General features: G+C 40.2%; 1 protein-coding gene across 1 annotated transcript in view; it reads left to right on the top strand.

Moving 5' to 3' along the window:
- The window catches only part of LOC108797154 (dynein beta chain, flagellar outer arm-like), a 337,005-nt gene that overhangs the window by 151,568 nt on the left and 163,823 nt on the right, over positions 1–21,614 (top strand). Inside the window, exons 56-60 of the mRNA XM_018568726.1 lie at positions 3,258–3,418; positions 7,768–7,894; positions 11,728–11,936; positions 13,370–13,442; positions 18,550–18,713. Of these exons, the coding sequence (XP_018424228.1) occupies positions 3,258–3,418; positions 7,768–7,894; positions 11,728–11,936; positions 13,370–13,442; positions 18,550–18,713 (734 nt within the window). The remainder of the gene's footprint in view (positions 1–3,257; positions 3,419–7,767; positions 7,895–11,727; positions 11,937–13,369; positions 13,443–18,549; positions 18,714–21,614) is intronic.

Below are 21,614 nucleotides of genomic sequence, written 5' to 3' on the forward strand. Positions count from 1 at the left end.
CGGGAGGGGGAAGTGATACGTGAGGAGGTAGCTGTGTGGGGATGAATTGTTTGAGAGATTGATATTTTAGTGGTTAGGTTGGATAAGCTTCCCTGAAGAGATGAGTCTTAAGGGAACGCCTAAAGGTAGACAGAGTAGGAGATAGGCGGACAGGTTGGGGTAATGAGTTCCACAGAACGGGGGAGACTCTGGTGAAGTCCTGGAGGCGAGCATGGAAGGAGTTGACAAGGGAGCTAGAGAGCAAGAGGTCTTGGGAGGAACGTAGGGGACGTTTAGGGTGATACTTGCAGACAAGGTTTGAGATATAGCTGGGGGCAGAGTTGTGGATGGCATTGTAAGTGGTTGTTAATATTTTGAATTTTACCCTTTGGGCTATTGGAAGCCAGTGCAGGGATTGACATAGGGGGGTTGCAGACACTGAGAGGTTGGTTAGGTGGATAAGTCTGGCAGCAGCATTTATGATAGACTGAAGAGGGGATAGCCTGTGTAGAGGTAGGCCAATGAGAAGGAAGTTACAGTAGTCGAGACGAGAGATGACAAGGGAGTGGATAAGCAGCTTTGTGGTTTCATTGGTGAGGAAGGGGCGTATTTTGGAGATGTTATGAAGGTGAAGGCGGCAGGATTTGGATAGTGATTGGATGTGGGGGAGAAAGGTGAGGCCCGAGTCAAGGATGACACCCAGCACCCTGGCATGGGGGGAGGGTTGGATGGTTGTGTCATTAATCATGATTGAAAAGTTGGGGGAGGGTGCGCGTGGGGGGTGTGAATACCATAAGCTCAGTTTTTGATAGATTGAGCTTTAGGAAATGTTGTGACATCCACACGGACAGTTAGTAAGTTAGTGATGCGTAAGGAGACTGAAGCGGTGAGTTGTGGAGTGGAGAAATAGATTTGAATGTCGTCAGCATAGAGGTGATACTGGAAGCCATGTGAGGAGATCAGCTGACCAAGAGAGGAGGTGTAGATAGAGAAGAGAAGGGGCCCAAGGACAGAGCCTTGGGGGACCCCAACAGACAGGGGAAGAGGAGAGGAAGATGTAGATTTGTAGGTTACACTAAACGAGCGCCTAGATAGGTAGGAGGAGAACCATGAAAGAGCAGAGTCTTGTAGGCCAAGTGAGTGGAGTTTTCTGAGGAGCAGAGGGTGGCCAACAGTGTCAAAAGCAGCAGAAAGGTCTAATAGCAAGAGTACGGAGTAGTGGCCGTTGTTTTTAGCTGTTAGTAAGTCATTAGTGAGTTTTAGGAGGGCAGTTTCAGTGGAGTGTAGGGGATCGAGAAGGTTGTTATGGCTGAGGTGGCTGCCCAGGCGATTGCATATACTATGCTATAAGAATAATTGAATGTGTTATATCCATTTGGTAAAATAATGCTTGATACATCAAAGCAACACAAGTTTTAAGTGCTTTTAAGATACAGATTTTTCATTAGGTGAAAAGGCTAATTTTTGGAGTTGAGGAGACAATACTACCTTGCCCATTCAGGGTAAATTACATTGTTTTTGCAAAGGTTCCCCTTCCCCACTGACCCACTGATATTTATTTTCCACTCACAGCCTTAACTAAAACCCACATGGTCAGATGCTCGGAGGAACGGTATAGTCACTCCCTCTATCATGTGACAATGCTTGAGTATAGCTATTGGTTTCTAGACTTAAGCACTGTCACCATAACCAGGTATTTTTACTGCCTGCACCAGAGGAAGGAGCAACAGTGGAGAGATGGCAAGGTATCACTGGGTCGGTTGTCCCTTTGCAAAGACATTGTACCTTAGCTTTTCACCTGCTTCGGAATGTGATATGATATTGCAATCTGTGATATCAGCAGAGAACCCTGGGGTGGCACCTCTCCATACTTCCCTCTGCCCTGGAAGGGGTTTTTGCCTATTGTCTCTCAACAGCCCACCTCCTCTGTCACTGATACTGAGTTTCCCCATGTTATCCCACTGCTCTGTTTGCCTGCTGGAACCCTAAGTGAAAGGCCCTGTGTAAGCTCTGTGTTGATCAGTTTTGGAGCTAAAAGAGGCCTGAGGTCCTTCCCCCGTCTCCAATGTGAAAAATCCTCGGGCATGACAATGGTCTACTTAGGTGCAGAGCTCTGCATTGTGGGAAAAAGGAAAGAGGGGCACATGCTGTTTTTGGCAGGGCTCTGGCTGGTGAAAATGGTGTTTGTGGATTGTGGGCAGTGTAAGTAACTACAAATGAGGAGGCAAGCTATTAGAAAACATTGTTACTTTTCTCTGAATGCTATTCAAGATTGTATTTATAAAAAAAATGTTATTCTACTTTTTGAATAACACTACATAGATTTTAAAGCAATAATTCAGATGTTTGCTTCCCAAATGTAATGCCTATGGCTTTACAAATTTTAAATACATATTATTTTTCCTTTTTTTTTTAAACAAAATCTAAAAACAATTTTACCTGTCCATAATTCTGGTCAGTAGAGAAAATATTGCATATATTCATTAAAAGGGTATCAAAATTAATAAATGGGAAATCAGCATGTGATGGTGTTGTTTATTACTTCTGTTTGTATATGAAATAAAAATTGCAAATGCTAAAGTGGGTGGAAATAAAAAAATGATCCCATGTGAAAAAATGATTGCATTATGCATTTGAATGTGTCCAGTACAAGGTATTCCACATTGATATCAGTGTGAAGTCTACAGTGCCTGTAGTTCAAGGTAGACATGTGCACTGCCAAAAAATTCGTTTCGTTTCGTTTTAAATTCGGATTTGTGTTATTTCGTTTTTCAGGATTCGGGTGTGAGAGTCAATTCGGATTCGGAATTCGGATTCGGACGAAATTCGGTAGCGTTAGTACGAACATTCGTTTCGTTTTCTGTTCTTATTCGTTTCTTATTCGTTTGCAGCAAAAGTGACATTTGAGGTGAAAAAAATATTTTTCTCCTTCTCTAATGTCACTTTGCTCCAACGAACGAAACGAATAAGAAACGAATAAGAACAGAAAACGAAACGAACGTTCGTGCGAACGCTACCGAATTTCGGAAATGGAAATTCGGATTCGTTTGCATTCGTTATGTCTGTAATTCGGAATTCGGATACATCCGAATGTCTGAATTTACGAAAATTCGTCCGAATTTCGATTCGGAACGAAACGAATTGCACATGTCTAGTTCAAGGCATAGTAGAAGTATTGGAATTTTACTCTGCTTCATTTATTTAGGAATTTTAGTGATTAGTCAGACTTTGTAACACAGATGGGTAGCCAAACATAATTAAGTTGCCTTTTTTTCCAGCAACTGCTATACCTTTCAAGCTTATTGACTACCTCAGGCTGTCCTGTTCTTTTGGCTGGAGATACCGGGTGTGGAAAATCTGTTCTCAGCCATGAGCTGCTTAATGCTCTGTGCTTGGGGGACGTAGCAGAGATGTCTGAACTAAGAATTCCTATCAACAGGTAAATATTGTGCTCAAATTCCTATAGTCTGAACTGTCATACATAGTACTAAACACTTCACTCAGAGCTGGCTCTGCAAAATATGCTCTATGCAAAGCTAATTGGAATGAATTATCTTTTTCTGGGGGAAGAAAACTGTAAATATTAAAACACGTTTCAAAGTTTTGGATAGTGTACGGGAAAATTAGAACCCCGTTCAGGTGTATTATTGCTACCTGTGTCCCCGTGGTGATATTTCCTTCACATTCTGTCTTATAGGCACAACAGTAGGCAAGAGAAAATTCTCTCCAAAAAATAAGAAATCCTCTCTTCGATGAGTTGTGGAGTGGAGAAATAGATTTGAATGTCGTCAGCATAGAGGTGATACTGGAAGCCATGTGAGGAGATCAGCTGACCAAGAGAGGAGGTGTAGATAGAGAAGAGAAGGGGCCCAAGGACAGAGCCTTGGGGGACCCCAACAGACAGGGGAAGAGGAGAGGAAGATGTAGATTTGTAGGTTACACTAAACGAGCGCCTAGATAGGTAGGAGGAGAACCATGAAAGAGCAGAGTCTTGTAGGCCAAGTGAATGGAGTTTTCTGAGGAGCAGAGGGTGGCCAACAGTGTCAAAAGCAGCAGAAAGGTCTAATAGCAAGAGTACGGAGTAGTGGCCGTTGTTTTTAGCTGTTAGTAAGTCATTAGTGAGTTTTAGGAGGGCAGTTTCAGTGGAGTGTAGGGGATCGAGAAGGTTGTTATGGCTGAGGTGGCTGCCCAGGCGATTGCATATACTATGCTATAAGAATAATTGAATGTGTTATATCCATTTGGTAAAATAATGCTTGATACATCAAAGCAACACAAGTTTTAAGTGCTTTTAAGATACAGATTTTTCATTAGGTGAAAAGGCTAATTTTTGGAGTTGAGGAGACAATACTACCTTGCCCATTCAGGGTAAATTACATTGTTTTTGCAAAGGTTCCCCTTCCCCACTGACCCACTGATATTTATTTTCCACTCACAGCCTTAACTAAAACCCACATGGTCAGATGCTCGGAGGAACGGTATAGTCACTCCCTCTATCATGTGACAATGCTTGAGTATAGCTATTGGTTTCTAGACTTAAGCACTGTCACCATAACCAGGTATTTTTACTGCCTGCACCAGAGGAAGGAGCAACAGTGGAGAGATGGCAAGGTATCACTGGGTCGGTTGTCCCTTTGCAAAGACATTGTACCTTAGCTTTTCACCTGCTTCGGAATGTGATATGATATTGCAATCTGTGATATCAGCAGAGAACCCTGGGGTGGCACCTCTCCATACTTCCCTCTGCCCTGGAAGGGGTTTTTGCCTATTGTCTCTCAACAGCCCACCTCCTCTGTCACTGATACTGAGTTTCCCCATGTTATCCCACTGCTCTGTTTGCCTGCTGGAACCCTAAGTGAAAGGCCCTGTGTAAGCTCTGTGTTGATCAGTTTTGGAGCTAAAAGAGGCCTGAGGTCCTTCCCCCGTCTCCAATGTGAAAAATCCTCGGGCATGACAATGGTCTACTTAGGTGCAGAGCTCTGCATTGTGGGAAAAAGGAAAGAGGGGCACATGCTGTTTTTGGCAGGGCTCTGGCTGGTGAAAATGGTGTTTGTGGATTGTGGGCAGTGTAAGTAACTACAAATGAGGAGGCAAGCTATTAGAAAACATTGTTACTTTTCTCTGAATGCTATTCAAGATTGTATTTATAAAAAAAATGTTATTCTACTTTTTGAATAACACTACATAGATTTTAAAGCAATAATTCAGATGTTTGCTTCCCAAATGTAATGCCTATGGCTTTACAAATTTTAAATACATATTATTTTTCCTTTTTTTTTTAAACAAAATCTAAAAACAATTTTACCTGTCCATAATTCTGGTCAGTAGAGAAAATATTGCATATATTCATTAAAAGGGTATCAAAATTAATAAATGGGAAATCAGCATGTGATGGTGTTGTTTATTACTTCTGTTTGTATATGAAATAAAAATTGCAAATGCTAAAGTGGGTGGAAATAAAAAAATGATCCCATGTGAAAAAATGATTGCATTATGCATTTGAATGTGTCCAGTACAAGGTATTCCACATTGATATCAGTGTGAAGTCTACAGTGCCTGTAGTTCAAGGTAGACATGTGCACTGCCAAAAAATTCGTTTCGTTTCGTTTTAAATTCGGATTTGTGTTATTTCGTTTTTCAGGATTCGGGTGTGAGAGTCAATTCGGATTCGGAATTCGGATTCGGACGAAATTCGGTAGCGTTAGTACGAACATTCGTTTCGTTTTCTGTTCTTATTCGTTTCTTATTCGTTTGCAGCAAAAGTGACATTTGAGGTGAAAAAAATATTTTTCTCCTTCTCTAATGTCACTTTGCTCCAACGAACGAAACGAATAAGAAACGAATAAGAACAGAAAACGAAACGAACGTTCGTGCGAACGCTACCGAATTTCGGAAATGGAAATTCGGATTCGTTTGCATTCGTTATGTCTGTAATTCGGAATTCGGATACATCCGAATGTCTGAATTTACGAAAATTCGTCCGAATTTCGATTCGGAACGAAACGAATTGCACATGTCTAGTTCAAGGCATAGTAGAAGTATTGGAATTTTACTCTGCTTCATTTATTTAGGAATTTTAGTGATTAGTCAGACTTTGTAACACAGATGGGTAGCCAAACATAATTAAGTTGCCTTTTTTTCCAGCAACTGCTATACCTTTCAAGCTTATTGACTACCTCAGGCTGTCCTGTTCTTTTGGCTGGAGATACCGGGTGTGGAAAATCTGTTCTCAGCCATGAGCTGCTTAATGCTCTGTGCTTGGGGGACGTAGCAGAGATGTCTGAACTAAGAATTCCTATCAACAGGTAAATATTGTGCTCAAATTCCTATAGTCTGAACTGTCATACATAGTACTAAACACTTCACTCAGAGCTGGCTCTGCAAAATATGCTCTATGCAAAGCTAATTGGAATGAATTATCTTTTTCTGGGGGAAGAAAACTGTAAATATTAAAACACGTTTCAAAGTTTTGGATAGTGTACGGGAAAATTAGAACCCCGTTCAGGTGTATTATTGCTACCTGTGTCCCCGTGGTGATATTTCCTTCACATTCTGTCTTATAGGCACAACAGTAGGCAAGAGAAAATTCTCTCCAAAAAATAAGAAATCCTCTCTTCGGTTATGTTCACATGGCATTGAGAGTAAAATGCCTCTAGACAACTACAACATTAGTTTGCATGTTAGACATCTTTTAGATGAGTTTCATAGCCACTAGAAATCTCGTTTGAAACTCTTAGAACTCCTTTTTTTGGGGAAGGAGGGAGGTAAATAAGGAAATACAAACACAAGCCAGATACCTTAGGAGAATTGTGAACCTGTTTGTGGTGTGCTTCTATTGACTTTTGAGTCATGTGGCAAGATTTGCCAGTTGCAACACCTACCTATGGCAGGCAAGATCAAAATTAACTCAAAGCAACACAAATACATTTTTTATAATAGATCATTGGCTATTCATGTAAAGATATGACAGTTGCTGTGCAAAGTGTTTGAAAAGCTTTGTTAATCCAAAGCCAATGACTGTTCTTTACGCCTGTGTGAATGAAGACATACAGTGTAGACATTTATCACTGCAACACGTGTCTCAATTGGAATACTTCTCCTAATTCCTGTTCCAGTGACAACTCAAAATCGATAACTGTTGCTGGACACATCCATCCTGCATCCAGTGACAGTTATCTATTCCAAACTGCATGTAATGTTATCATATATGATTACATGCGGACTGCTGTTTACTGATGTGGCTGCTGTCATCCGATCATTAATTTGAACGGGTACAGTGGCCATATCTTAAGGGGACACCTGTGATTCCTCCAGCACTCAGTGTGAATGCGGCCTTAAAGGCACTGCAATGATTACAATTTAATAATCCATATTTTATTGATTAAATAAAGATGAGCTCAGACAAGGCTCATTCTGTATTGATGCAACATCAGGCTCTCATCCCAGGCATCACCCTCCTAGAAATGAAAAAAAGGCCAGGTTTTCACCTTGTCCCGTGGTCTCCAGTTACCTCCTCATGTGCCCACAGTCAGAAAGGTGTAGTGATACAAGATATGCATCATTGTACAGTGAGTTATTTTGCTATTCAGCTAACCTAGTCTTGGTCCAAGGTATTTTTATGTGCTCTAGATGTCTGTACAAAAAACCCACACTGTGCATTATGCACAGTAATAGGCAGTATTCTGAAAAATGTAATGTCAATGCAGATTTTTGGGTGAAAAAAAAATCTTGTTTATGAAACACTGAAATGGCAGACACTGCACATCATTACAATTACATATTTTTTAGTTCAACAGATCCTCGGAGACTATGGGGATGCTTAAAAGACCGACTGGAGTGGCGACATGGCACATTGCATACACCAGCAGGAAACAAGAAATTGTTATGTTTGCTTGATGACCTCAACCTTGCTAAGGTGATTACTCTATACACAGGAGACTAGACTAAGAAGCCTATTATTGCAAATTAGTTTGGAAGACCTGTCTTGCTGCGGCAAATCAAAAGTACATTTTATAAATGAGGTTCTTGCAAGGTTAAGCATTGTACACAGCAGATGCACCGATGGCGATTTCAGGATAATTGCACTGAAATGTGTTCATTCAGAATTAGCCAGGATAATATAAATAGTACAAAGGTTTGGCTAAAACCTGTTAGGAACAAAAAAGTACTGTAGGTTCCTTTCATGTACTAAACATTATATGCAGTTAGTTAAAGTGGAACTCTAGCTGAAAACAAACAAACTTTTTTTTAGTTTTGGATGTAGTGGGAAAGGACTAGACATCAGCCAACTTTTTTTATTGCTGTTTGTGGTCCCAATAAAGGATTCCCACTTCCTCTCCTGGTTATAACATTGTCGTGGGAACCATAAGTAATCAACAAAATAGCAATAAAACAAAAAAGCTTTGTCTGGAGTTAAACTTACACCTAAAGTGACACTCAACTTAGGAGTTACATCTTAAAAATGCGTTCAAGTACCTCATTAACAAAAAATGTATCCTATTTGTCTATCACTCAGCTGTAGCTCCTCAAATCATCTCTGAATTGGTGCTGACACTGTCCTTCCTTTTGGAGGGTGGCTACTTTTATTCCCAATGATCTCTGTGTGTTGTAAAGTAGCCAAAACTCCAAGATAACTCCCATGATGGATTACTATCTCAATACAAATGATCTAATTAAATGCTAGATTGTAGTCCATCACAGGAGAGAGCTTGGAGCAGTGCCTACTTTACAACACACACAGGGACCATGGCGAACAAAAGTAGCCACCCTCCAGAAGGAAGGACAGTGTCAGCACCAATTTAGAGATGATTCGAGGATCTACAGCCGAGTGATACACAAATAAGGTACATTTTTAATAGTTAAGGTATTTGAATGTATTTTTAAGACTTAACTGCTGAGTTTGGATAAGTTTGAAAGAACATGTATTCAACTGTTATTTTTTTTTTACTGCTTAAGAGCAGAGTGTACTAACCCATGGTGACCAATCAGAATTCAGCTTAGTCTGATTTGACTATAGACATTTTGATTGGTGTTAGTTACTATAAAGGGATTTTTCATGTAATCTAAAAGCAAACTCTTGGTTCAAACCATTGTTTGCCAACCTCATCTTGTGAACTCTTGGTTTTCTATCTATCTTATCTGGCAACCTGTAACGGTCTGAGATGATATGACATTACCTTATATGGATCACAACTGGGGAGGGGATAGTGCCAAGGAATTCAAGGTGGCTATATAAAGATGGATGCAAGCTATCTACGCATGTTAAAGGAAGTATTGCAGATACGTTGCAGTGCCACTGTATTGCATTCATACGGTGTAAAATGTCTCTGGTGAAATAACTAAAGTTCATATAGTGATGAGCGGGGGGTATTACTCCACACACCCTGATCATGCCTTTAATATGAAAGCAAATCACAGGTAAGTAATTTATATTACAACATACAAGTCCACAAATCTTTTCATGGAATATCTTGGTAACAACTCAAAGTAACTCCTCTGAAGGGGAAATGCTTTCACCCTGAAGGGCTTGATTAATAGTAGCTAGTGTGAATACTGGTGCACACAGTGGTATGAATATATATACTTGTGGTTAGCAGCGATGGATGAATTGTTTCTGCTTGTAGCAAGCAGTTAATCCCACAGCTGTAGCAGCTCCAGGTCGGCAAGGAGTATGCTGCAGTTGAATCCCAACAGAGTCCAGTATGGAGAGGACACAGGAGTGAATCATTAGCACAGCCAAGCTAAAGACAGGCAAGCTTGCTGACAGAGTTCAGGATGGTGTGGGTCTGATGTTGAATCCACAAATAGAGATTTCAGGATTGAGCGAGGGGTTGCACAGAGTGGGTGAGTGCTCAGCGTCACAACAACAACAAGACCCTGAGCAATTCAAAACCCGTGGTTAAATCTAGGAGCCAGCTGAAGGAGGAGGAAGAGCGTGACACCGGTGGAGTGGGCGGCACTGGATGTTGTACATGGAGCGTGGCCAGGTAAGTTTATTACACAGCCTCTTGCTTTATATCCTTTTCTGCTTTCCTCATCTGTCAGACTTATGGCAGACCCTTTTTTGCCACCCTCATTTAGTGAGCTCTTGATTCAGACTCTGTCCTGCTCCCCTCACCTGGCAAACACTTACTTTAGATCTTACTCTGCTTCCCTTATCTGGCGAACTCTTGGTTCAGACGCTTTTCTGCTCTGCTCAGTTGGCAACCACTTACTTTAGACCCTATTCTGCTTCCCTCATCTGGCAAACTCCTGATTCAGACCCTTTTCATCTTGCAAGTGCTTGCTTTGGACTCAATTTTCTGCCCTCATCTGGTTGTTTGTCTGGTTTACATTTGCTGATTGTTTTCCATTTCCAGTGAAATATCTCTTTAAGATGTCTAAATGCAGATGTTGTACTAACATCTCGCATGGAACTGCTGTGCATTCATAGATCTATTTATGGTTTTGTGTTAGTAAGGGTAATATTTCAGACCCTTTTCTGTCACCCTCATCTGGTAAACTCATGGTACAGACCCTATTCTTTTCCCTGCATTTGGCAAGTACTTGCTTTAGGCCCCCTTCTGCTTCCCTCACCTGGCAAACTCTTGGATCAGACCCTTTTTTGCTGCCCTCATCTGATGAACTCTTGATTCAGACCCTATTCTGTTTCTCTCACCCGGCAAACTCTTGGTTCAGACCCTATTCTGTTTCCCTCATCTGGCTAACTCTTGGTTCAGACCCTTTTCCTCTTCACTCATTTTGTAAATGCTTGCTTTAGATATTTCTCTGCTTCCCTCATCTGACAAACTCTTGGTTCTGACCCTTTTCTGCTCTCTTAATTTGGAAAATTATTTTTTCACTCCCTTTTCTGTCCTCCTCATCTGGTTGTTTACATTTCCTGGTCTTTGATCTATAGATTTGTGTTAGTGGGGTTCATATTCTTTTATTAAAAGTAGGATTACAACAACAAAAGGGAAAGTTCAAGTTATTTTACTGCGGATTTCATCTTTCTTTGCTCAGACTTCAACCAATGTTTAATCTTTTGTTTGAACAACAGTTTTGCTCAAACTTTGTTTTTTGATGTTTTCTAATTCATTTTACATTGACCTTTGCACAAAACTAGAAATGTGCCTGTATATACTGTCAATTGTAGTTTCCATCCCTCTGTTGTGTCCAACAAATCTCCTCAGGTATCAGACACTTTTTGATTGTAAGGGTATAGGTATGTCCTCAGCCTGCATCCAACTGTGCTTAATGTTTATAATACTGGCTCATAAAAAGTCAGTATTTGCAGAAGGTTCTGTAGATGAAGAGGAGGGAGGGACTATAAACCAGAGGTATGCACAGTGTAAAGCCACACATTTACTTTGCATCTCTTTTGTTTGTAATAAAACATAGTAAACATTCATGTGGATAAAAAAACATTAAATGATACATACTTTTGCTGCACAATACTTCCCATTTTTGAAATAGAATAAACATTAAAGGTGTAGTAAAGATGGAAGTAAATTGCTGACACTAGCAAGATTGTTCAGTAAGGCATTGCAAAGACCTGTTGTAAAGTACAAAATGCAGCAACTCATGGCAACCAGACAAAAGTCATCTCCTTAAAAACGTGAATGCAGTAAGTTAAAACCTGAATGATTTTGTGATTTTGCTGTATTTGCATTTCGTTGTATATTTGGGCTTTCCTATTGGATATGCTTAAAGGAGTGAAGAGAATCATAAAACCCCAACTCATGTAATAAAATTTATTTCGGTTTTTAGACCAATAAACGTGGAAGTCAGCCAGCCTGCGAGTTTATACGACAGCTACTTGATCAAGAAAGAATATTTGATCCTCTCTCTTTGAATTGGAAAACTATCAAGGGCATCATATATCTGGCAACATGGAATACAGCAGCACCCGAGATCTCCCTAGCCCAGCGGCAACGTTTGCTCAGACATTTTTGCATCTTTCACTGCAAATATCCAAGGTTTGTTATTTATCTATGAATAAAGAATATTCTCCTTTGTAATTGTGTGTGGCATTTTTGCCATTGTAAATTGTTTTGTGGTCCTTTGTCATGATCAACATTATAGCTAATATAATAGCTAATAAAAGAAACGGTTTTAATACCAACTTTCCATTTAGCATTCAAATATTATAATTCAATAAAGGAAGCCATATAACATATTTTATATAAAAACAACCAAAACAATTGATGGTGCTAGTCTCTCTGGCACCCCAAGTTTACCATAGAGATATGCCATCTAGTCACCCTTCATGAGGGGCTAAAAAGGTGTTCACCTCATTCCTGGAAAATTGGTTTTACACTTATAACCCGTTCACCATGTGTGTAGTCAGGCAAAGGGATAAAATAACAGCAACAGGCAAAGGGGTAAATTAACAGGAACACCCTCAAATTTGTTAAAATTTGGTTTACTGCCTTTAATTTAACAGTATCCAGTGGAATTGAATTATGTCCCAAAGTGGGTCCTACCTCCTTTTGTCATTAAAAAAAATGTCGGGGAATTTTGTTTGACCAGTAAATATGAAGAAAATATGATTTAAAACTAGGGTGAAACTGATCGGGGGGAATATCTCAGTACATCTTGTATGCATATGCCCTTAAGTGTAATAAGCTATAACAAATGAGCTAAGGGTTGTTGAAATTAGTTAAGTTTTTTCTGTAAACACTGGTCAAAGAAAATATAGCAAGAACCTGTGGATTCTCGTGCCAGGAATACCAGGTGGGCCTGTAAAGATGTGGTTGTCCGCATGTAATCGTACATGGTAAAATTATCTGTGGATTGCGAGAGATGCTTTTCCCAGGAGGCTTGGAGATTAGGTCCCGGGACAAGCATCTCTCCCGATCTGCAGATAATCGTACCATGTACCGGACAGATGTGTCTGCTGTCAGGCTGTCATTAGGTTGAACGGGCACAGCGGCCACATCTGTGCGGACACATCTGGGATTCTTTCCACAAGAATCTCCATTCTCTCGTCACAGGAATCCTCAGAAGCCCATGTACATGAGGCCTAACAAGAGAAGATTTTGTTTGCTAAAGCTTGATGTGTTTCATAAACAACTGCCATTTTTTGTTTATAAAAGACTGTTCTCTACCAGCCTTCCAATCACAGCCTGTCTAGATTTTCCACCTACTGTTGGTGATCCCTGCGCATCATATGGCCATAGAAAGACTGTAATAGTGTGTGCAACAGTCGGTATAGATTGTTATGTATGACACCACCAAAAATGTGAAGCAACAAAGAAAGTCAGGAAGGATGTATCAGTTTTGTTTTATTTTTGGCTAGGCTTTTCACACTCTGTTTTGATGCATTTGGAGTGAAATATAATATGTATATATTTGGATATTGCTATACAAGTGGATTGATTTGTTTTTATGCTTTTTTTTTTAATTGCAGTCAAAATGAACAGTTTGGAATATTCAGCAGTATACTGAATGCTCACTTTGTGCCAGGGGTGACGGAACACAAGGTACCTGTCTTCTCTCCTTTATTAGCGGGATGTTAAGGCAAATGGGCACTATTTTAGCAGCTCAGCTAATTGTGTGCTCATTGTAAGCTTGTAGCGTACCACTTATTAGTTAATGGTCTGTCATAATGAAGTAACTGCAGTGCTATACAAGTGGCTCTAAAATCTAGTGACATATTTAGGATTCCATTCACACAAAACATCTTTCAAAGGATAGGATTTAATGTCTATACATCAAGCAAATGAATGTACTTTTACATAAAAATGTCAAGGCAGTCAATCTGCTTTGTGGTTTTGTGTTTGTTTCTAATACACTAATTGCTGCAGTATGCAATATCTAAATATCTGCCAGTCTTTCTATCAACCTACCTGCAGTATCAATTTTGTGCATTTTCTGCATTTTTACCAATGTAACTCAATAAATCATACCTCTCACAAGGTTCTAAAGTTACTATAGCAATGTTGTTAAAGTGAATTTCCACTTTTCCAGTCACATTTGAGAAAAGTCCACTATATGTTTATGTGTTCCTTTTCACACAGTATACCTAAAAAGATTGGCCTTTGGACATACTGCAGTCTTTTCTCTATGCTTTCAAAGTGACAGGAAACTCTGGCTGTCCTAATAGAAAGATTAGGGACACTCTCAGTTTCCTCTCATTAACATACAATGCTGCTAGATCCTTAACCCTTTGTTAGGACAGACAGTGTTCAAATCTGGTTACCTCCTCAGTCCCTTTGCATTCAAGAGGGAAATCAAGTTTAGAGAAAACAAATCATATGTAGGCAGCAATGTTTTATCTAATATACACATTGTAAATGAGAGCATGTAACATATAAAATAGGTGCTATTCCAATTTGGCTGCCAAAATGGAAATACACTTTAAGCTGAACTGCAGTCAAGCATGTATGTAAACAGTTAAATTACATATATGTGAGCTGTCTAACTGCCAGAAGTTTTTTTAATTCTGTTCAGTCAGTCTTGCACTATCGGTGTGTATGGCAGGCAACATACACATATCTGGAACCTCCACAGTGGGTAAGCAGTACAGCTTGGACTCGGACACTGCTTTTATTTGTGAGGATATTAATTATTATTGTGGTTGAAAGGATTGTTAGTTACAAACGTTTTCACATAAACACATTCTAACTGTGCAGTGAAAATGGGATATGTTACTCTGACACAGAATCTGCCCTCATTCTGAGAGTTCACTGATTTTGTCTACAGCATCACTACTCTGAGTAACCCAGTACCAACAACCATTCTAATGGAGCTCATTTGGACTTTATACAGTATATTATCATAGATGGACTTTAGTTATTCAAATCCCTTGGGATTGGTCATTTCTCTGCTGCAGCTGATCTACGTGAACATTAATAGTGAGTAGGGCAGTGGTAGGCAACCTCGGCACTCCAGCTGTGGTGAAACAAATCTCATCATGACTCTGTCTCTAGAGTTATGCCTGTTATGACTGACTGTCAGTCCTGCAATGTCTTGCAAAATCTTGTAATTCCACAACAGCCTGAGTGCCGAAGTTGCCCACCTTTGTAGTAGGTCTGCTTTAATACCATAGTGTTTGTATTGAACAACCATTATATTTTGTAATGCATAAAGCTCATGTAATTTCAAAATGTTTTGTTCACAATACATTCGTTTTTATCATTTTAAAAGTGGTGTGGTTATTTTGGGTATAGTCATTTCAAAGTGTTTCAAAGCATTTCAAAACAATTTTTGTATATTAAATTGTGACATCAGTAACTGGTGAAATCCAAGAAAAAATGTAATATATTCCAGCTTATCAGTCCCTAGATGCAGTGGCTACAATACTTTTTCAGCATATATTTAGCAAGTACATAAAATAGCTCTTGATCTTGGCAGAAATGCAGTGCCCTTGTCACTTCCTGTGAGATGAACTGGAAACACAAACAATGTTACCTTTCTTGTTCAAGCTACTAATACCATTAGCCGACATGTTATGGAGATAAACAAAGGCAAACATGTTTAAAGCACAGCCTGGGTGGTAATCATGGCTCCATCCATAGATACAGTGGAGAAGTGAGCATAGCCACTCAGGGACAGGAAGAGTGTTATTAGCAGGAAATGGAATGGAATGGAATAAAGCTTAAAAAATACAACTAATTAAGCCATCACATCTGAGGACTGGTAAGTTGCATTAAATCACATTTCTATTTAAGCCACCACATCTAAGCACTGGTAATCTGCAATATATTTCATTTTTGTTTTAGAGACACTTTATGTAATTGTGATAATCCTAGTCTAACCTGTCCCTTTATTTCAACACAACCCATAAAGTAAGCCTCACCTGAGCCCAATCTCTAAATCTAACCCTTTAACCTAACCCCTAATCTCAACCTAACCTCTAAAACCTGCCCCACCTCCCTAAGCAGGTGTAGCCCCCTCCCATTGCTATACTTTCCTATGTTTTGTCTCAAGGCCCATGGCATTATTATTATAGAGGGTTTATATAGCGCTAGTTTGCGCAGCACTTTACATTATAAGGAAGACATTACAATTACAAGACAATTCAAGACAAGATGGTAAGGAGGGCCCTGCCCGTGAGAGATTACAATCTAAATTGGAGGGGCTAGTAATACATGAGGAGGTAGCTGTGTGGTGGTGAATTGTTTGACAAAGTGATAGTTCAGTGGTTAGTTTGAGGCGGGATAGTCTTCCCTGAAGAGATGAGTCTTTAGGGATCACCTAAAGGAAGTCAGAGTATGAGATAGATGGACAGGTTGGGGTAAGGAATTGCAGAGGATGGGAGATACTCTAGAGAAGTCCTGGAGTTGAGCATGGGAGAAGTTGAGGAGGGAGCTAGAGAGCAGGAGGTCTTTGGAAGAGCGGAGGGACGGTTAGGGTGATACTTTGAGACGAGGTTGGAGATATAGCAAGGGGCAGAGTTGTGAATGGCTTTGTAAGTGTTTTCTAATATTTAAAATTGTATCCTTTTGGAGGACTGGAAGCCAGTAGAGGGATTGAAAGAGGGGGGTTGCAGAGACCGTGCGGTTGGTTAGATGGATGTGTTTAGCAGAAGTACTCATGATAGACTGGGGGATAGCCTGTGTAGAGGTAGGCCATTGAGAAGGGAGTTACAATGTTCAAGACGAGAGAAACAAGTAAGTGGATAAGTAGCTTTATGGTTTCATTGGTGAGGAAGGGGCATATTTTGGAGATGTTACAAAGGTGAAAATGGCAGGATTTACATAGTGATTGGATGTGGGACAGAAAGGTGAGGTCCAAGTCAAGAATGACACCTAGCACCTTGACATGGGGGAGGGATGGATAGTTGTGTTGTCAATCTCAATGGAAAAGTTGGGGGACAGTGCACAGGCAGGAGGAAATATCATGAGCTCAGTTTTTGAAAGACTGAGTTTTAAGAAGTGTTGCGACCTCCAGACTGATGTCAATTAGTAAATCAGTGATACGCAAGGAGACTGAGGGGGTGAGTTGTGGAGTGGAAAGATATATTTGAGTGTCATCTGCATAGAGATGGTATTGGAAGCCATGTGAGGTTATCAACTGACCAAGGAAGGAGGTGTAGAGAGAAGGGAAGGGGTCCAAGGACAGAGCCTTGGGGGACCCCTACAGAAAGAGGGAGAGGAGTTAGATTTGTAGGTGACACTAAAGGAGCGCTTAGATAGGTAGGAAGAGAACCATGAGAGAGCAGAGTCTTGTAGGCCAAGAAAGTGGAGTTTTTTGAGGAGCAGCAGGTGGTCAACTGTGTCAAATGCAGCAGAAAGGTCTAATAGCAAGAGTAAGGAGTATTGGCCATTGCTTTTAGCAGTTAGTAAGTCGTTAGTGAGTTATAGCAGGTTGGTTTCAGTGGAGTGTTGGGGCAAAGGTCAAGCTGTAAGGGGTCGAGGAGGTTGTTAAGAGTGAGGTAGTGGGAGGCAGTTGTAGATGAGGCGTTCTAGGAGTTTGGAGATGAATGGGATTAAGGAGATTGGTCTGAGATTGTTAAGGTTGGTGGGGTCCAATGAGGGTTTTTGAGGTATTGCGGTGACCAGTGCATGTTTTAGAGGGGAGGGAAAGATGCCCATAGAGAGGGAAGATTGAAAGTGTGAGTAAAAGTGTAGGATAGAGCAAGAGGGTGACTAGAGTAGTGGTGAGGGAATAGAGTCCAGGGGGTAGGTGGTGGGCAGGGAGGAGGGCATACTTTGTGGTGACAGGGTCACAGCTTTTTGATCTGATGCCTGCACATGTGCAGTTCAGCCTCATACATTTCTATGAGTCTGGTAGACGGACAAGCTACTATCAGTTTAACTGCCCAATAAAATATATGGGGCCAAACTATGGATAGCGGAGGAGAGACAAAAAATTAAAACAGCAGAAAGGCATCATGGCACACTCACAAACCAGCATGTAAAACAACATGTCTCACCACTAAGGATAATGACAGAGGTTTGGATACACGTCTTCTGCAGAGGATGTGAAAGCCGCACTGCCGCGCCAAGGCACCTCTTATAGTGCGGTCCTAACTCTAAACTATGAGAGTCTCCATCTTGGAGCACATGGGGGCAGAAGATATCAAATTGGGTGCAGGTTTATCAGGAGGACGCCCAACCTCCTTAAAGGCACAGAAACACACAAGGGATCCCGCACATCCTAATGGCAGCTGAGAAACCCCATGCGTCGCTGCACCCAATCGGTCAAGCAAAACAAACGACAAACGCACTCAACAATTTGTTACCAGTTATACAGTAAGGTGCACACGGAATGGGCTTTGAACAGTAAAAAAGCAGAAAGGCATCATGGCACACTCATAAACCAGCATGTAAAACAACATGTCTCACCACTAAGGATAATGACAGAGGTTTGGATACACGTCTTCTGCAGAGGATGTGAAAGCCGCACTGCCGCGCCAAGGCACCTCTTATAGTGCGTTATAGTGTCGTTTGTTTTGCTAGACAAAAAATGAAGACACAATTTTTTACCTTGTTTCCTCTGTGAACTGAGTATGTTGTGTGCCTAACCAAATGTTTCTCTTTGTTTTATGTAAGAGTCCTTTATAGGAACCAGAACGTTTCAGCAAGTGCATGTTATTTTGAGGATCAACAGTCCTTTTACTGATTAATTGATTTATGATTTCAGGGTGGCAGTTCAGGTTATATGCCTGCTGAGCATCTAAAGGGATTAATTGCAGAAATCACTAAAGTTTCAATTGAACTACACAAGAGACTGCGGACTGTCTTTTTGGGGACATCTCAGCGCTGTCACTACATATTTACACTTCGTGATCTTGCAAAAATATTCAGGTAATAGAAATGGAAAGATGCTACATGTGTTGCTCAGTTTGACTTGAAAGACCAATTAGACAATAACAACAGTTATTGCTTGGTCAGCACTTTGTACCACTTGTAAAAGCTGTTTAAACTTGCACTACTTTGACATGTCAAGTAATACCTAAAGTTAAGTCTTGCCAACATCCCTGAGTAAGAAAGTCAGTCCTGTGGCTATGTGTGACAATTACTAGAAAAGGCTGACTCTAGCTTGTCTATCTTATTCTGTTCTGAATTTCAGCATGATGATCAATCACAAGGATTTTGACATAATCCTGCAATTGCTGCCCGTGTTAGTCTATGCCTGTCCAAAATGTCCTTGTACCATTTTAATGCACTCAGCTTTTTCTGTGCAAATGATGAGCTCAGATATATTTTCATGACATAATTTCAGTAACTTCTTAATGGGTTTTATTTCTCTGTAATATTTTTGCTTTACTAATATCACATGATAAGCATTTTGAGAAAGCTCTTTGCAGGAGCTGAGAAAAACGTATATTCAGTTATGATTATATTTGCTTAACTAGCTTAGAAATCTGGCTTAAAATGTGTTGTAGGAAAGGAGTACCTTGTTGAGAACAGTGCAGTTGGTGTTATTTAAATTGCCATAATAAAACAACAGTAAGGAGCTTTCTGTGGGAGACGGCCTTTTATTAGGTGCCTCTATGCCTTTAACAGCTAGACATACTGTATGTGCTAATTTGAAAAAAATAGGGCCTCTGAATCAAACTTCAATGAACCAGGAAAAAAACGAAATTTCCTTAAAGTGCAACTGAAGTAAACTTTTTTTTTAGTTGTGGATAGAGTGGAGAGTGATTAGAACACCCATCAGCTATTCATTGCTCTCTGTTCTACGTTAGGAAGATGAATCAACTCTATTTGTCCTAGGGACTATTATAATTGAAAGTAAAAGAAAAGCACACATTTTCGGTTGTTAGCAGAACAGGAACAGATGGGAAATCTTCCAATGGCGACCCTGTTGACCACCAGGGATATCACTCAATTTAGAGGGATTTCTTTTCACATCCTGTTGTGGGTATTGAACAGAAAGTGAAGGAAAATCTCCCCAATGGGACAAAGATGTCAAAAAAGCTGACAGGAGTTATAACCCTCCCTTACTCTATCCAAAACTAAAATAAAAGCAGTTTGGCTTCCTTCTACTTTAACTTGTCATAAGCTTCCCCGTTTTGCTTTCTTTAAACTGAACTCTGGAATGAGCAAATACTGTCTAAATCACTTGGGGTAAACTTAAACATATTAGAGGGCTTTGAGCGCACCTTCCATAGGTCATTGCATCAAGTTATGCATACTTCAAAATTAATGGACTGTAACACACCTAAATGCCAAAAAAATATGGCCCTGCTGCAGTTTTTGCAATGTACTGCCATGCACACTGAAGAGTAAAATAAGCCCCATTTTTGTGGTCAGTGGCCGCAAAGTTGTCAGTGGATGCAATAGTAACCCATAGCATTGCTGTCAGTGAGAGAGCATTAGGACAGGAAGAGTGTCACTGGCAGAATCAGTAGGTGAAGATAAAGGAAAAAGGCTTAAAAAAAGAATGTAGCCTCCACATCTGAAGACTGGCAAGCTGCAATATACAGTATTAGATTTGTTTTGTGTTTTCAGATCAGATGTTTAATCTGACTGGACACCACAAATGAAATTCTAAAGGCCCTTACTAGTCGAGGATTACAAGTGATAACTTCGCTACTAAAATAAGATTTTGGTACAGGCTTGTATTGTCTTGATACATTCACAGGATTAGATCCTGCTGAGGAAAGAAAACATCACTGGCATTGTAACCTACTATTTGCGTTGTGAAAATAAAACATTATTACTTAGTTTACTAGGCATAAATTGTTGTTTAATGGTTCCTCTAGGGTTCCATTGAACAATAACACAATAAGAAAATTTATGAGGCTCTAGAAACATTATAATTTATGAAGATTATTTACAAGTTACTAAAATGTAAATGAGTATAAAGAGCTGGAAGCTCAAGATAATAAGAGCAATTATAAAAACAAAGCATTAAAGCACAGGGTCCTTAAAAATTATGATGGGGAGTTTATCTATGGGAAGGTGCTGATAATTGCTAGGAAGATTGCAAACAAAAGCTGTAAAATAGGTCAATGACTCACAACACTTGTGACAAAGTGGGGTATTAGGGATGCCAATAAAAACTGGATGACACAAGCCAAGAAATGTTCTAATTTTAAAGTGTTCTTGTGCAAAGAAAATTGATATTTAGGCTAGGTTTACACTGTTGCATTACAATAATGTAATTTACCATGCACGTTACAGCAACATACATAAACATGCACTATGTATGTTGTCATGCTGTGCTCGCAACAGTGTAAATGCAGCCTAAAGACTTTACCCTTTACCGACCTCTGTAGCTGCAGGCGTTGCGAAGTAGTTCATCTTCAAAGTTCATAATGGAGGCAATAAAATAGCATCTCCTTTCCTTTTATTTTGGTTTTGGTTTCCTGCCAACCTTCCAAAAAAAGCAAAGAACAGGTGCTTTGTTTTTTATTGCACTTTTTACTCCCCAGGTTTCCTGACCAAACCTAGCCCACTTTTCCCCTCCCCAGATGCATACTTACCTCAATCTGATGGCTGCGCACTCCTGTGTTTGTTTACATTCCATGCCCCAAGTCTTCAATGTCCTGGTCACCCTTGCACAGCACATATCCATAGACTTCTACAGGGCTGGGTCCTGTGCCTATCCAGCCTGGAGCCTCTGAGCCTCTCCACAGGACAATGAAGACTTACAGCACGATGTAAACAAACATTGAAGGCTGCGGACATTGTATCGAGGTGAGTGTGCATCTGAAGATGGGGAGATGTGAGGTGAAAGGGCAAAAAGGATAACTGCAC

This window comes from Nanorana parkeri, unplaced genomic scaffold (assembly GCF_000935625.1).
Source record: "Nanorana parkeri isolate BGI_ZX_2015 unplaced genomic scaffold, ASM93562v1 scaffold1235, whole genome shotgun sequence".
Lineage (NCBI taxonomy): Eukaryota > Metazoa > Chordata > Amphibia > Anura > Dicroglossidae > Nanorana > Nanorana parkeri.